At 43.2% G+C, this 17934-nt stretch overlaps 1 protein-coding gene across 1 annotated transcript in view; it reads left to right on the forward strand.

Annotated features, from left to right (window-relative positions):
* Window positions 1-639: 639 nt before the first annotated feature.
* LOC122559893 (piezo-type mechanosensitive ion channel component 2-like) overlaps window positions 640-17934 on the forward strand; it is a gene marked incomplete at its 5' end in the record, with an annotated part of 241404 nt that continues 224109 nt past the window's right edge. Inside the window, 5 exons of the mRNA XM_043710001.1 lie at window positions 640-735; window positions 7708-7809; window positions 9788-9830; window positions 12201-12357; window positions 14746-14959. Of these exons, the coding sequence (XP_043565936.1) occupies window positions 640-735; window positions 7708-7809; window positions 9788-9830; window positions 12201-12357; window positions 14746-14959 (612 nt within the window). The remainder of the gene's footprint in view (window positions 736-7707; window positions 7810-9787; window positions 9831-12200; window positions 12358-14745; window positions 14960-17934) is intronic.

Genomic DNA, 17934 nt, shown 5'->3' on the forward strand with positions numbered 1-17934 from the left:
GACAGCATGAGCTGAGCTGCTTGTCCTACAGCAGGCTTCTCTCAACTGAAAATCCAAACCTAAACTTCAAATCTGCAAACACAAAGATCATAGCCAGAAAAGTCAGTCAAGTGAGTTTAAATAACGAAGACAAAATAATTCCGATGTCTTTTCATTGTCTTTTCATTGACACTTTAAAATATAACAATCCAGATGTCTCCACAATCCTTTAGACTTAAGTCCAGAATTATTATTAGTTATGGAGTATTTTCATAATCCATGTCAAATATAAATGTAAAAAATTTGGACATCCTTAATGTTACTATCCCTTGTTATATAATTGAAACTTTATTCCAAGATTAATGATCAAATTGTCTTGAGTTATTCAACTAATGTACAGATGTGATCTGAGTTTCCAATTGATTTGTTTCAGTCAAAAGTTTCACCAATTTACTAATCCCTTCTTGTGCTGTCACTTTACTGTCATTCTGGTGTGAGAGGATATCAGAGAAGTGTAGGGTTCACTCAGTCTGGAGAAGGTGGCTACTAGACAAGAATCCAGTCAAGCAGAAGCTTTTGCAAGAAGAATTGATGAAAGAATTCATAAATTGTTGTACCTTTTCCACCTGTAATTGTTCTTTTTCTAATTTATATTTACAGCTATTTCTTGCCGGTATAATGGCCTCTCGGTTGCCTACCTCATCTTCCTGCTCCTGGTGCCACTGTTTTCCGAGCCCACGGCCATTACAATGCAAGGTAGGAGTCCCACATTGATTGCTGTAGAGAGCTGGACCTCTTTCTCACACAGAAATGACCTTGCACTAAAGGTTGGCATGTGACTGCGCATTATAACCAGGGCCAGGATGATCTTCTCGACTGGTTTGCATTATCCATGTGGTCAAAGGGGAATTTTCAACACTTCTCTTTAGTGTAGCTCAAAAACCCTCCTATCTCTCTGCCGTAGCTGCCCAAGAACTCTGAGAAACAGCACAAATACCGCCTGAGACATTCACTCCCAACTATTTTGGTTTGTTACTTTACACTGATTGACCAGAGTCCAGAATGATAGTTTAATAGCCCCATGTGCCAAATTAATAGCGGTGTGTATTGGGAACAACTTATGAACAGATTACTGATGAATTGAATCAAATGTTTCTTATTATTCGACAACCTAGTTATTAAAGACATTTTATTTATTTATAGTGGTATTATTCATGTCATTAGGCTTGAACCATTTTAGGTTTATTCGACTACTTCATGAATTATACACGTGTTCATAAATACATGATTTTAAAAAATACATTCACAGAACTGACAAAGCCAACATTTGCTCTCATTCCTAATTTTCCCCAATTTAACACTGGGATGGGCACAGAGTAGATGTAAAGTTGGGACCAAGGTCCAGTCAGATATAAAAGGAATACTAGAACAGTCCAGTAGGCAGTGAAGATAAAATCAGGATAAGACACATAGGAGATACAGAAAGCTAAATGGTATCTATTTTCATGCAAGGAGCTTGGCTGGTAAGGTGGATGATCTCCGAGCATTGATCAACACATGAGAATATAATATTGTTGCAACCGCTCATGCATGGTTGAAGGAAGGACAGGACTAACTGCTCAGCTTTCCATGGTACAGACATTTCTGCGCGATCGTGGGAAGATTAGGAGAGACGGGGGATTGCACTATTGATAAAGGAAAGCTGATGCAGTAAGGAGGGAGGATGTTTTAGAAGGCTCTTTAAATGAGGCCATTTGAACTAAGCTTAGAAATAAAACTGGGTCTGGGATTATACTGCAGGCCTCCCAACGTTCAGAAGGAGTTAGAAGTAGAGGCAAGTCACAGAGAGATCTAAGTGGAATAGGGTTATAGTTGTAGAGATTTCAACTTTGCTCACATTAACTAGGATTGACTTAGTGTGAAAGCATTAGATTACTTAGTGTGGAAACAGGCCCTTCGGCCCAACAAGTCCACACTGACCCGCTACCCACCCAGACCCATTCCCCCACATTTACCCCTTCATCTAACACTACGGGCAATTTAGTATGGCCAGTCCACCTGACCTGCACATTTTTGGACTGTGGGAGGAAACCAGAGCACCCAGAGGAAACCCACGCAGACACAGGGAGAATGTGCAAACTCCACACAGTCAGTCGCCTGAGGCGCGAATTGAACCTGCTAACCACTATACCACCGTGCCACATTAGATAGGGTGCAATTTTTTAAGTGCCTCTAGATCTTATTGTGCCAGTATAAATAGTTCTATGAAAGATGGGGCAGTGTTAGACCGAACCTTAGGGAATGAAATAGTCAAGTGGTTGAAGTTTGAATGGGTGAGAATACTGGGGACAGTGATCATGACTCTAAGTTTCAAAATCATTCTGGAAAGGGATAGGGATAATGCAGACATTAAGTGTCTGAGCTGGGGGAAGGTCAATTTTCATATCATTAGACGAGATCTGGCAAACATAGAATGGGAGCAACTCTTTGCAGGGAAGTCTATGTTTGGAAAGTTGGAGCTTTTTAAAAGTAATATAATGCGAACTCAGGGCCACATGCCCTTCTCAGAGTGAAGGGCAAGGACAGCAAATCCAGGCAATCCTGGATGTTGAGGGATATCAAGAATTTGATTTTAAAATGTTATATTAGGTTCAGAGCATTAAAACACAGAGACCCTTCAGGAGCGTAGAGAGTGTGGGTGATTTTCTTTTGCATATTTTGAAAATTTTTTTTGTAATTATCTGTCTGCCTTAACTATTTGGACTATAGGTCATCCTTTCACTTGCTAATCAGCTGTTGACACTTTACTCATACCGTCTAACACTTCTGATCACCTGCAAAAACTTGTTATTCAGCCTGTCGACACTCCACTCGCACCATTTGTGCTATTATCTCTCCACCTATAAGTTATGTGCCCGTGTGCTTTCCTCCACTTCACCTGATGAAAGGGCAGCGCTCCGAAAGCTTGTGATTTCAAGTAAACCTGTTGGACTATAACCTGGTGTCGTGTGACTTCTGAGAGTGGAGGGAGTTGCTTAAAAAAGAAATTAGGAAGGCAAAGGTGGGGTGGCACAAAATATCTTTGACAGATGAGATCAAAGAAAATCCTAAGGCATTTTATAACCATATTAAGAGCATGAAGATTGCCAGGAGAAGAGTGGGGCCTATTAGAGGCCAAAAGTGTGATCTGTCAATGGAGCCAGTAGATGTGGATGAGTTTTTATTCACAGAGGAGAAAGACATTGTAACTAGGGATATCATTTAGGACAGAGAGGTTGTAGAGCATCTTAAGATTAATAAGAAGCAGGTATTAGATGTTTTAGTGAGTGTACTGGTACATAAACCCCCAGGGCTTGATGAGATTAATTAGACTGCTATGGGAGGCAAGGGAGGAGATTACTGGGGCCCTGCTGGCAATATTTAACATACTCCACAGGTGAGGTGCCAGGTGACTGGAGGGGACCTAATATGGTTCCTTTCTTTAAGAAAGGCAGCAGGGCTAGACCAGGTAATTACAGACCAGTTATTCTGATATCAGTAGTAGGGAGATTATGGGGTAAAGTTCTGAAGGACAGGATTGATCAACACTTGGAAAGGCAGGGATTCATAGGGGATAATCTGCATGGATTTAATAGAGGGAGATCCTGTCTGACTAATTTTATTGAGTTTTATTTTGAAAAGTGATTAAATATATTGATGAGGGTAGAGGAGTTGATGTGGTTTACGTGAACATCAGCAAGGCCTTTGACAGAGTCCTGCGAGGAAGGTTGTTCTAAAAGGTAAGAGTAAAGGCAAATTGGCAAACTGGATTCAAAATTGGCTTACAAATAGGAGGCAAAGGATGATGGTGGAAGGTTGTTTTTGTGATAGGGAAGAGATTCTCATGATCTACTCTGTCCATGCCTTTCATAATCTTGTATTCCCCACTGAGCCTCCTCTGCTCCAAGGAAAACAAACCCAGCCTATTCAGACTCTCCTTACTACTGAGACTTCGCATCCCATCCTGGTGAATCTCCTCTGCACCCTCTCCAGCATAATCACATTCTTCTGATAGAATGGTGACCAGAACTGCACACAATATTAGATTAGATTAGATTAGATTACTTACAGTGTGGAAACAGGCCCTTCGGCCCAACAAGTCCACACCGACCCGCCGAAGCGCAACCCACCCATACCCCTACATTTACCCCTTTAACCTAAAACTACGGGCAATTTAGCATGGCCAATTCACCTGACCTGCACATCTTTGGATTGTGGGAGGAAACCGGAGCACCCGGAGGAAACCCACGCAGACACGGGGAGAACGTGCAAACTCCACACAGTCAGTCGCCTGAGTCGGGAATTGAACCCGGGTCTCTGGCGCTGTGAGGCAGCAGTGCTAACCACTGTGCCACCGTGCCGCCCACAAATTCTGCACAATGTTTTATAAAGTTGTAACAAGATTTCCTTGCTCCAATATTCGACGCCCTGGCTAAGATCGCAAGCATCCTGTATGCTGCCTTCACCATCCTGGCTATCTGTGCCAACACCTTCAGTGATCTATGGACTTCTACACTAAGGTCCCTTTGTTCCTCAATACTCCCCGGGGACCCTCCATTCATTGTGAATGTCCTTCCCTTATTGCATCTCCCAAAATGCATCACCTCATATTTATCTCGACCCAATTTACCAGCTGATCAATATCAGATTGTAGCTTGAGACCATCAACAGCACACCAATTTTCATGTGAACTCAAAACTTACCCTTAAATCTTCTACAGTCGTGTCCAAGTCATTATTGTACATAACAGACAGCAAATGCCCCAGCACTGATTCCCATGGTACACCATCGGTTACAAGCTTCCAATCACAAAATTAACCCTGCACCATTAACCTTTGTCTGCTATTTGCAAATCAATTTTGGATCCAGTTTTCCAACTTGCTTCCGATCTCCTGGGCTCTGACCTTTCAGACCAACCTTCCTTGTGGGATTTTGTCAAAGGCCTTACTGAAATCCATGCACACCACATCTATTGCACTGTCACCATCAAAATATTTAGTTGTCTTCTAAAACAAATCAGTAGTCAGACATTTCGGGCAGGAGCCCTTCATCAGGAAGAGATTCCTGATGAAGGGCTCTGGCCGGAAAAGTCGGTTTACCTGCTCCTCAGATGCGGCCTGACCTGCTGTGCTTTTCCAGAAACATACTCTCAACTCTGATCTCCAGCATCTGCAGACCTCACTGTCTCCTAGACTGACTCGCCTGTAGAATCCTGGCTTAGTCCTTGCGCCCTTTTTGAATAATGGTACCACATTGACTGTCTCCATTCCTCTGGTGGCCAAAGAGGAATTGAAAATTTTTTACAAGTGCCCCTGCTATTTCCTCCCTTGCCTCACTCAACAGCCTGGGATCCAGTTCATTCGGCTCTCGACATCTATCTACTTTGAAGCCTGATCCTAGTTGTGTCTCCACGTTAATTAAAGTCCCCTGTTCAGCAAGCACAGCTTTCTGGCAATCATCTGTATTCATTCAATACCATTTTCTTAATTCAGTGTCACTTCATTAAACTCTTAACCTAACACAGCCCTCTCACTCATTAATAGATGTTCCTTAAACTCGTGCAGTCAGCAGCCTTATAAGTTGTCATACTCTGTGGCACCTTGAACCTTCCCTTTCTAGAGCTTTTCTCTCAGGTGCTTTTAAATCACTCAGGAGTATTTCAGAACCTGCTGAACTGTACTGTTAATCTTACAGGACTTTTCAATCTAACTGTCTCAGAAAGAAACATGCACAGCCCACTGCATTTCTGAATGGTTCTAGCTCTCTTTCTAAAAGGAAACTTGTTTCTTTCTTGACCTTCCTTGTGTCATTGAACAACCTCTTTTTTTTCTCTTTCCTGTTCTAGTTTTATGAAACACTGGACTATTCACTCATGGGCTTTTTAAAAATCTCATTTGACTGCATGTAAGCAAATTTCCAGATAATTCTGGACAACTCTTAGAACTCTCAATTAAACTAGAACTATATCCTTCTCTTCTTAATACTCACAATATAGAAACATAAATAAACTTAAAACTATGCATGATTCTGTCTGTTTATAACCCATAATTCCAAATAACATTAATACGTCATGAAACCTCATCAGACTTTGTACACTGTTAAAGGTCTTGAGATGTTTCACACCTTTTGACATTTTTGACTTAGTTTATTTCCCTATTGTTGGCAATCAAGAGTGTTTCCACCCAAGTGAGCAGGGATGAAATGCCCCCCTCTTTTCCTATTCCTCATTTTTAATTGGATTCATTTGTGAATTCCATGAGCATTTATTTATTTACTAGCTGTGACTGTTATAAACACATTAATAGACAGCTTTCCTTGAGTTTTCAAAGAAAGAGAATAACATAGTCCAATAGAAAAGACTCCAACTTCCATGCACACACGTTCAAAGTTCAGAGTTCAAAGGCCTTCGCCTGCAATACCTGGGCAGTCTAAATCAGCAAACAGGGTTCAGAACTGAGAAACTGGGTGGAGCGACAGGAGAAACATCCAGTAAGGGTCATTGCTCTTTCAGGATCTTACATGCCTGTGCTCTGGTCTATAGAGGAAATGGGTACTTATATATACAAAGGGGTATCAAGCTTATTACACAACCCTTCCAGTTGGTTCGTTATCCCAAATATTGTTGTAGTAAAATGGATTTCGGTTGCCTGGCTTGTGTAGTCAAATTGTTTCTGTCATAGTCCCATTGTCCATTTGATTGTGTGAATGGTTAGTCTCCCACCCAGAGGATTCTCTGCATACTAATAGTTAACTCCTTCAATGCATTTGTACCTGGTCATACTTTGCAGATACATTGTCTCCATTTCAATGACTTGTAAAAGGTACAATGAAAACAACGTCTGGCCATCTTTGACTGTGACATTAAGTCATTAGAATGCAGCTTAATTTTTTTTAAAAACTTCATTTTGTGGTTTCTAGGCATTAAACACAGTCATTTTAAAAAATATAAAGCAAGGGCTCATAACAACATGATGAGCCTTCTGTCCTCACTCTGAAACCCATCTAATTAGCTTTTTGAAATCTTATTGCCCAAGATCCAGATTACGCTTCTGTTCTGCAACATGCCAGCTTCTAAACCTAAGCTTGGCATCACTGAGTCATCGCTTCTCGATTTACCCAGCTTTCCTTCTAAGTTGTACAGCTCTGGTCTTGTCCCACCTCAGTGCTTCATCGAGAGTCTTCAATCAAATCTCTGTTTGCTCAGGGCACAGCTGATGTGGGGAGGAGGAGGAGGCATGGGGTCTAATAGGGAATTTAATTTCAACTGATCTGCCCTGTTTACATCATGCTCCAGATTATTCTCCAGTAACTTTAGTTGTGAGTTAAATCTGACAGACCTAAAACAGAAGGTCAGTCCAGCCAAGTAAATAAAGGACTGGTTAAGTTCAATTTAAGGTTCCTCCATGCACATCTCCACTCTGAGTTTCAAATATTTTAAGCATTTTTTTCCTAATGCAAATCCAAGTTTTAATTTGGATGGGCTTCTGTGAGCTTACTTCCCTCTGAGTCAGAAGGTCATGGTTCAAGTCCTAGAATAAACAAGAGCTGTGCTGCCAAATATGCCATCTTTCAGAAAACACCATTAGACTGTCAGGCATTCTGTGGTTGTGAAGGGTGCTAGGTAAATACAGGTCCATACCATCTTACGTATCAGCAGACAGACACACCAGTTCTATTGTTCTGTTTCAGGGCACACAGGATGTCTACTCAAAGCCTTGACTTCCACCAGCTTCATCTTTTTGCTGCTGCATCTGGGATCTCAAGTGATGTTCCATTACATTCCAAGCAATGGTAAGAGATCATTTGCAATGCTGAAAGTCAAGGCAGTCAACTCATAGATAGGAGTTACAACACAGAGAAAGACTGTTCAGATGCATCAATGTTTACCCTTTATATGAGCAAACCTGTAATCACAAGTACCCACTCCCTTCATCCATTTATCTAATTTTATATGTTGACATAGTCTTTGCTTTAGTCACTATCCTCAGTGTTCCTCCCACTCTCAACTTGTAATATTTTACTTCTGTGTTTGCTGTCAATGGTCCACCTTTCAGACTGCCAAACTGTTGGAAACACACTGGGGTCTCTTTAACAGACATCGGTTAGTGCCACTTTCAGAGACCTTTGTGGTATTTGATATCTCTCTGCGAGGTTTAGTGAGTTTTCTCACTCACTTGTCCCAAGCTTGCTCCATTAATTAGATATCACCCTCCTCTGGCACCCTATGCATTCAATACTAGCCCAATTCTACCATTCACTGGAGACAGAAGTGGTTACCACTGCTTGGTATTCGGTGCTGTATTCCGTTCCGCATCTAGCCAAGTGCTATCAGTCTGGATCTGCCCTGAGTCATTGGAGGCACTTGGCTTTGCCTCAATACTGGATCCATGATAATAAATCAAAAAAAGAACAGGAAATGGTGGAAATCTGAAACAAAAACATAAATTGCTGGAGAAACACAGCAGATCTGGCAGCATCTTAGGAAGACAGCAGAATTAATATTTTGAGTCCGGTGACTCTTTAGCAGATGGGTGGCACTGTGGCTCAGTGGTTAGCACTGCTGCCTCACAGTGCCATGGAGCTGCGTTCGGTTCCAGCCTCGGGCGACTGTTTGTCTGTGTGGAGTTAGCACATTCTCCCCATGTCTGCTTGGATTCCCTCCAGGTGCTCCAGTTTGCTCCCACAGTCCAAAGATGTGCAGGCCAGGTGAAGTGGCCATGCTAAACTGCCCGTAGCGTTCAGGGATGTGTAGATTAGGTGCCTTAATCAAGGGTAAATATAGGGTAGGGAGTGGGTCTGGGTGGTTTACTCATCGGAGGGTAGATGTGGACTTGTTGGGCCAAATGGCCTGTTTCCATACTGTAGGGAATTTAATCTATAACCATGTTGACAGACCTGCTGAGTTTTGCCAGCAATTTCTGATTTTGTGTCAGATCCAAGGTAACGTGTTCCCTCATTGGCTCCCTGACAAATTGATCCAGGAAACTAACCGTATTGCACTTCATAAATTTGTTGTCATAGCTACCTTTTCCAATGTGATTAAATCGATCAGCATGAACAGTTAAGTCACCAATAATTATTGCCCTATTCTTTTTACATGCTCCTGCTTTTGGTTGATTTATACCCTTACTTGCAGAGTGACTACTGTTTGGGGGTCTGTACACTACTCCCACCAGTGTCGTCTTTGTCTTGCTGTTATTTACATTCAGCCAAATATCATCTCTGTCCAGATCGTCTCTCACAGCTGTCCTTATTTCATCTCTTATTAAGTGCCGCACCACCACCTTTTCTATCCTTCTGGTCTTTCCAAAGGTTCATCTGTGCCTGAATGTTCAGTTCCCAGGTTTGATCTCCTTGTAACTGTGTTGCAGTGATGCTAGGGTAAGGCAGGATAATGTTAATACCCTTTCCATACTGTATAGAACCTCTTGCCTTCTGGATGGTATGTCCTCCAGTCTAACTAAACATCAATGACAGTAAGTGAACTGAGAGATCCAGGCTTTACTCTGAAGGTCCTCCCTCTCCTGAGTTGGTATATTTTGTTGTTTGTATGTTCCCTTTGACTTAAGCCTGAAGCACTGTCCCCCAAATTAATTAGGGAGCAGGACAAACTAATGGTGAAAAATACATGCCCAAAATTTCAAGTCAATTAGGAGCTCCATGTTAAAGAATTTGAAACAGAAATGCTTCATTGTCAGACTTATTCAGAAATAAACAAAAAGGGAGTCATAAAGTTACCGATTTCAGAAAATTTATCTTCTTCCAATAGGTCCGGTTTGGGAGAATGTACTCTGGCACATCGGAGTAATCAGGTAAGGGTTGTAAAGAGTATTTGTTCTGAAAGAGTTACTGTTGAAGCTGAATTAAGTTCCATCCAATTTCTTCATGACACAGTCTTTGGGTGAAGAAATAGTTGTAGTCCAGCACAAGTTCTCAATGGAGACAAGATGTGTCATCTCTGTCCCGACCATCTTTGTAATTACTCTGAATTAGCCAATGGAATTTATTGTTATTGTTATCACACAATAAACCACTTCTTATAAGTGACAGGAGCAGAAGTAGGCTGTTCGGCCCATCGAGCTTGCTCCAACATTCAATGAGAACATGGATGTTCTGATCATCCTCAACTCCACTCTTCCTTTAACCCTTGATTCCCTTACTCACTAAAAATCTGTCTATCTCAGCCTTGAATATAGTTAACTATACAGCTTCAATAGCCCTCTGGTAAAGAATCCCTCCTCATCTTTGTCTTAAGTGGGTGACCTCTTATTCTGAAATCTTGCCCTCTGGTCCAATAGTCTCCCACAACCATAGAATCCCTATAGAATGGAATCAGGCCATTCGGACCATCGAGTCCAGACCAATTCTCTGAGGAACGTCCCACCCATGCCCAACTCCTGCCCTATCCCAAAAACAGCCAATCCACCTAACCTGCACATCTTTGGACTGTGGGAGGAACCTGGAGCAACTGGTGAAACCCACACAGACACAGGAAGAATCTGCAAACTCCACACGGGCAATCACCCAGGGGTTGAATTGAACCCAGGTACCTGGCGCTGTGAGGCAGCAGTGCTACCGCCCACAAGGGGTAACAATGTTTCTACCCTGTCAAGCCCCCTAAGGATCTTATACGTTTCAATATGGTCATTTCTCATTCTTCTAAGCTCCACTGAGTACAAAACAAATGACTTCTCCTTATAAAACAGCATCCCCATACCCAGGATCGGCATAATGAACCTTCTCTGGATTGCCTCCAATGCCAGCATCTCTTTTCCTGGATAAGGGATCCAGAACTGTTCACGATGTCCTAATTGTTTCTCTTTGTTCATTCCTGGTATGTGGGCATCGCTGACTGGCCAGAATTTATTGCCCGTCCCTAGTTGCCCTTGAGAAGGTAGTGGTGAGCTGCCTTCTTGAACTGTTACAGAACATGTGCTGTAGGTCAACCCACAGTACCCTTAGGGAGGAAATTCCAGGATTTTAACCCAGTGTCAGTGAAGGAATATATTTCCAAGTCAGGGATGGTGAGTTGCTTGGAGGGGAACTTGAAGGTTCCCATGTATCTGCAGCCTTGTCTTTTGAGATGGAAGTGGCTGTGGGTTTGGAAGGTACTGTCTAAGGATCTTTAGTGAATTCTGTAGTGCATCTTGTAGATAGTACACATTACTGCTACTGATTGTCGATGGTGGAAGAAGTAGATGCTTGTGGATGTAGTACCAATCAAGCAGGCTGCTTTGTCCTGGATGGTGTCAGGTTTCTTGAGGATTGTTGGAACTGCACCCATCCAGGGCAAGTGGGGAGTATTCCATCACACTCCTGACTTGTGCCTCGTAGATGTAGACAGGCTTTGGTCAGTCAGGACATGAGTTACTCACTGCAATAATCCTAGCCTCTGACCTGCTCTTGGATATTGTCCAGATCTTGTTGCATTTGAACATGGACTGCTTCAGTATCTGAGCAGTCATGAATAGTGCTAAACAATGTGCAATCATTGGCGAACTTTGTCACTCCAGGTGATGATGGAGCAAGTCATTGATGAAACAGCTGAAGATGGTTGGGCCGAGGACACTTCCCTGAGGAATTCCTGCAGCCATCTCTTGGCGGTGAAATGACTGATTTCTAAAACAGCTGCATTCAGAGGTGAGGTGTGGTGAGAGGGACATCAAGGCAGCATTTGGCTGATTGTGGCATCATGAAACCCCAGCTGAACTGAAGTCAATTCAGGGGGCAAACTCTCTGCTTGTTGGAGTCATAGGAAGAGGTTTATGGTTGTTGAAGGCCAGTCATCTCAGTTCCAGGACATCCCTGCAGGAGTTCCTCAGAGTAGTGTCTTAGGGGCCCAGCCATCTTCAGCTGCTTCATCAGTGATCTTCCCTCCATCATAAGTTCAGAAGTGGGGGTGTTCACTGATGTTTGCACTATTTGCAGCTCCTTAGATACTGCAACAGTCAATATGTGTACAGAAAGACCGGGGCATTAGTCTGATCTGACAATCTAAACATCTCTTGATAACATTCAGTGATATTGCCAACACTGAATTATCAACCATTGACATTCTGGAATATTCCTACACCTACTGCTAGTTTAGATTCATAACAGGAAACCTCTACCACCCTCTGTCAGCCTATTACTTTTAACCACTATACATTGGTAATAATGTTTTAATGATTGATTTCCTTCAGGTTGACTGAAGTCGATATCGGAAATGCCATTCGTCTGGTTTTTCCAGACATTGGAATATTTATCGGAAGCTTGGCTGCTTTTCTTATCTGCAAGAGCCTTTTGATTAATGCAGGCTCACAGAATGGAGCCCAGAATTTGTCTCCTACTGAGGACAAGGTAAGGAGAAAGCTGACTTCTGAGAGTGCAGAACACAATCTTCAAACTTAGAGTTAGTTTGAATTTGCAGGCCAGATGTTGTTGGTAGGTGGAGAAAGCGAGTTGAGTGCTGCACACTCCAAAGATGTGCAGGGGTTAGGTGAATTGGCCATGCTAAATTGCCCACAGTGTTCAGAGATGTGTAGGTTAGGTGCATTAGTCAGGGGTAAATATAGAGTAATGGGGTAAGGAAATGGGTCTGGGTGTGTTACTGTTTGGCAGGTTGGTGTGGACTTGTTGGGTCGCAGGGCCTGTTTCCACACTGTAGAGATTCTATGAGGGTAAAGGAGACATCTAACCCTTTTTATTTTTGCTAACTGAACTATAGTTTAGTACTTCAAGTGAAATATCTTTATTTGTTTGTTCACCTTACTAAAACTTGCCCATTATTCAGAATAATGGGGTGGGCCACTTGTAATCAAATTCCAGCTTAGTTATTAGTTATTAGATTACTCAATGGTTCGTATTTCAGCTTTCACTTAAACGTCAAAGTTGTTATTAAGTTTGTAATTAAAATATTTACATTCCAATTAAAATATTTTACCTCCGTTTTCAATCAGGTCACGGGAACAGACTGAGGCCATTCAGGCCATTCTATTGGATCACGACTCGATCACAGTCTCAAAACCCTCCATATCACACAATCCTTTTTACCACAGAAATGTCTATTACAATCCTGAAACTTTTAATTGATCCCCAGAAACAATGGCCTCTAATACATCGAATCACCACACAACCTTCTAAATGGAAGGCAATACATGATAAGTTTAAACTTTTAACTGTTTGGTTTGTTCTGATAAATCTACAATGTTTTTAGATTAGATTACTTACAGTGTGGAAACAGGCCCTTTAGCCCAACAAGTCCACACCGACCCACCGAAGCGCAACCCACCCAGACTCATTCCCCTACATTTACCCTTCACCTAACACTACGGGCAATTTAGTATGGCCAATTCACCTAACCTGCACATTTTTGGACTGTGGGAGGAAACCGGAGCACCCGAAGGAAACCCACGCAGACACGGGGAGAATATACAAACTCTACACAGCCTGAGGAGGGAATTGAACCGGGGTCTCTGGCGCTGTGAGGCAGCAGTGCTAACCACTGTGCCACCGGGCCGCCCACCTGTCAAAGCCAGGATATTCTCCCTGAGCAGGTGGCATTATGATACAGTGGTAGTGTCACTGTCTCTGAGAAAGGAGGCCCACATTCAAATCGCACCTGCCCCAGAGGTGAGTCATAACATTTCCGAACAGGTTGATTAGAAACATCTATCCCTGTGGCCAGGCTAGTCTGAAAATGGCTAATCACATCTGACCTCAGAAGTAACACTCCCTCTAAGCTGCATGCACAGCAATCACTGTTGGCATGGCAACCGGCATGCTGTTCACAGCATTGACAGAATTGGGGTGGCATGGTGACTTAGTGGTTAGCACTGCTGCCTCACAGCACCAGGGTCCCAGGTTTGATTCCAGCAATGGGCGACTGTCCGTGTGGAGTTTGCACATTCTCCCCGTGTCTGTGTGGGTTTCCTCTGGGTGTTCTGGTTTTCTCCCACAGCCCAAAGATGTGCAGGTCAGGTGAATTGGCCATGCTAAATTGCCCGTAGTGTTAGGTAAGGGGTAAATGTAGGGGTATGGGTGGGTTGCGCTTTGGCTGGTCTGTGTGGACTTGTTGGGCCGAAGGGCCTGTTTCCACACTGTAAGTAATCTAATCTAAATTGCCCATAGTGTTAGGTGCACTAGTCAGAGGGAAATGGGACTGGGTTGGTTGATCTTCGGCGGGTCGGTGTGGACTTGTTGGGCCGAAGGGCCTGTTTCCACACTGTAGGGAATCTAATCTAATCCAATTTCTGAAGTAGCTGCCACACATAGACCACAGCTGTTAGGGAAATTACAGCGAATGCTACTCAGAAGATATACAGCCTGGTTAGTGCTTAGATAGAATCTTCCTTGGGAATACCAGGTGTAGTGGACTTAAGGGGCTCTTGTGGTGCAATGATAATGTTCCTACCTCTGGGCCAGGAGGCCTGGGCTCCAGACCCACCTGCTTCAGCAATGTGCCGTAGTATCTCTGAACAGATAAATTAAAACTATCTGCTCTTCGTGAAGTTTGCTACCCAGACTGAATATCTGTCCAAGATCTGCCCAAGACTCGATACAACTGAAGCATCACTTCCTCACCTCAGTGTATCTCCACTTTCTTGATATAATGGCTGACCTTTCTGAATCACTTTGCCTATCAGTGCAGTCCCGTTGGAAATGCCCAGGTAGAACATGCCAATTTATGGATTAGTGCCTCCATCCCCTTACCCAACAAATTGAACTTTGATCTCCTCTGCTCCTCAGGAGGAGGGGGAAGAAATCGAATCTGAAGAAGAGACTGATTCTGAGATGGACTCTGAGGAAGAGGAGGCCGAGAAATTGGGACAAGACAAAGCAGGAAAGAAGCCAAACATCACTCATAAACTGGCTGCTCTGATGGTGGCGATTAAAGAGATGATTGGACATCTGATAATGAAAGCAGGAAAAGCTATTTTAATTATTCTGCTTTGTTTCGCAGGTCAGTAACTTTCAGCTGTTGAGCAGACACACAGTTCTGGTGCAAATGTGTCTTCTTTAAATGGTTATCGAAAAACTTGTGTTTATATAGCATCTTTCACAACCTCAGGATCATAGACTCCCAACAGTGTAAAAGCAGGCCTACTGAGTCCAGACCAACCCACTAAACAGCATTCCACCCAGGCTTACCCCATCACCATAATCCCACATTTCCCATCTCTACTCCACATAGCTTACACATCCCTGGACACAATATGGGCAATTTAGCATGGCCAATCCATTTAACCTGCCCATCTTTTGGCTGTGGGTGGAGACTGGAGCACTTGTAGGAAACCCACGCAGACATAGGGAGAATGTGCAGACTCCACACAGATAGTTGCCCAAGGGTGGAATCGAACCTGGATCCCTTCTGCTGTGAGTGAGTAGTACTAGTCACTGAGCCACTGTGCTGCCCTGATATTGCAGTGAATAAATGGTGCAGCAAAGCATAGCTTGAAGTGTATCCAGTGTAATGAAGGAATCTTGTGGAACAGTTGGTTGTGAGCTTTTATCAGAATGTGAGGATTCGGGTCCTACTGCAGGACCTATGGCCATATGAGGTGTATTCATAACCTGACCAATAAGTGTAGCCTCAATCTGTAAGGAGCTGTTCCTGATCAGCCATATGAGGGGAGCCTTTACTGTCACTAGCTGTAGCTGCAGGTGTGTAACAATGAACATGGCGCAGTGACTGCAAGTCTTTGGGTCACAGGTTGGTTCAGTTGGTTGGATGGCTTGTGTAGATGAGATTGGTGACAATCATTCAGGCTTCAATTGCCGTTTTGGGTGGGGTGGATTTGTACCATGTCTCCTTGCCCTATACTTGGTGGAGATCATGCTGCTGTGGGTCATGCCTGCTTTTGGGCAGAGAACAAAGAACTGTCCAGTGCACAAATGGGCCCTTCGGCCCATGATATTGTACCAAACGATGCCAAATTAAACTAATCCCTTCTGTCTGTCCTTGGTCCATAGTCCTCCATTCCTTGCTTATCTAAAAGCCCCATAAGCACTCTTATCATATTTGCCTCCACTACCACCCTGGCAATGCATTCCAGACACCTACTACTCTCTGTTAAAAAAAATTGTCCCTCACATTTCCTTTGAATTTTCCCCCCTTACCTTAAATGCATGTCCCCTAGTATTAGACACATTTCAACTCTGGGGAAAAAAGATTCTGACCAACCTGAAGAAGATTCACTGTTACAAAGTAGGAAATATACAAGTGGATTCACATACCGTATTGGGATAAATGACCAGACAAACTGTTTTTTGAGTGACACTGGTTGAGGAATTAATATTGTCCAGGCACCAGAGAGAACTCCGAGAAAGTGAGGACTGCACATGCTGGAGATCAGAGTCAAGAGAGTGGTGCTGGAAAAGCACAGCCGGTCAGACAGCATCCGAGGAGCAGGAGAATCGACGTTTCGGGCATAAGCCCTGCATCAGGAAAGCCTAATGGAGGGTTAATGCCGGGAAATGTCGATTGTCCTACAACTTGGATACTGCCTGACCTGCTGTGCTATTCCAGCACCACACTCTCGACTAGAGAGAACTCCCTCAAAATAATGACAAGGGAATGTTTATGTCCACCAATTGGACACAGGTGGGCCTTGATTTAACATTTTATCGGAGGGAGTATCTCCAACATTGCTCAGTACTGCGCTGAGATGTCAGTCTAGTTTAATTGCTCAAGTCTTTGATGCTTGAGCAGTCTAGTGACTTAGAGACCAGAATGTTACTCCCTCCGTTCATGTGTGTTCTAATGACGCTCTTTTTTAATTGGATTGTGGATTAAAAATATGGGGGAAAGAATGACCGTGTTAAACCAGGGAAACTGTGAAAGAGTTACTGGAGCTCATTGTGAGTTGTCTTTTTCAAGAGGAGGTAGGAATGCAGATATATTGGATACTTCCGCTCTGTGAGTGTATCTCCAAAACAGTTTTGTCCAATGACCGTCCTTTGGTTGGTTTTTTCAATTGATTTAAGCCTTGGGGTGATCAGTAACAGCCATTTGCTTAGTTACTGGGCAGATTGTCTCCAGCCTTGAATGAGGGCAATACAGGAGGACCATCCAACCCGCAAAAAGAAAGCTCTGAAATCTCTTTCAGTCCCTGCTGTGTGGAGAAGCAGTGGAGAATCTCCTGTTCGTTGTTCTCACCCATTGTTCTCCTGGAAACTGCTTTCTGCAAATTCCTTGCTGAAGGAGAAAAGGGGAAAACCACCTTCAGAGACGCTGGATCCTCATCCGGTGAATGAAAGACTGAGAATCAATGTATCTATAACCTCACGTCACGAGCAAAGTATCAGAAGGAGTCAAAAACAAAACATCTTGGAGTCTGTGGTCAGCACTGGTGCCGGATCTAACAGTTTTACTCCTCCATCCAAAAAACTTGTGCATTGTCTTATCCCTGTGAGTATTTATATATGTATGGGAGCTTTAAGAACAGGGTAGAGTTTAAGACTTAGAGTTATAGATGAGCAATTAAACTTTTCTACTTTTTTCCAGCTGGATTGCCATAAATAATTATTTTCTTATTTATAGAAAACTGGTGTGCATATATTTTAACCTGCATTAGACACTCAGGAACACTTGGGACAATTTGGTTGTTTAATCATATTTTAACATTTGTGAAAACTCAGGGAATAGTGGGACTTGATGTCTAGTGTTCCACCTCCTGTGAGTGGTGACAGTGTCGGTAAGAGTTGGATTGCTGTATAATTAAACCAGCTTAACTCCCTGATTCTGTGCAGCACTGTCAGTGGCCTCAATAAAAGTTGATGGAATGCTGGTATTGTAGAGTGGTGCTGGAAGAGCACGGCAGTTCAAGCAGCATCCGAGGAGCAGGAAAATCGACGTTTAGGGCATAAACCCTTCATCAGGAATAGAGGCAGAGTGCCTGAAGGGTGGAGAGATAAATGAGAGGAGGGTGGGGGTGG

The sequence above is a fragment of the Chiloscyllium plagiosum genome, chromosome 20 (genome assembly GCF_004010195.1).
Source record: "Chiloscyllium plagiosum isolate BGI_BamShark_2017 chromosome 20, ASM401019v2, whole genome shotgun sequence".
NCBI lineage: Eukaryota > Metazoa > Chordata > Chondrichthyes > Orectolobiformes > Hemiscylliidae > Chiloscyllium > Chiloscyllium plagiosum.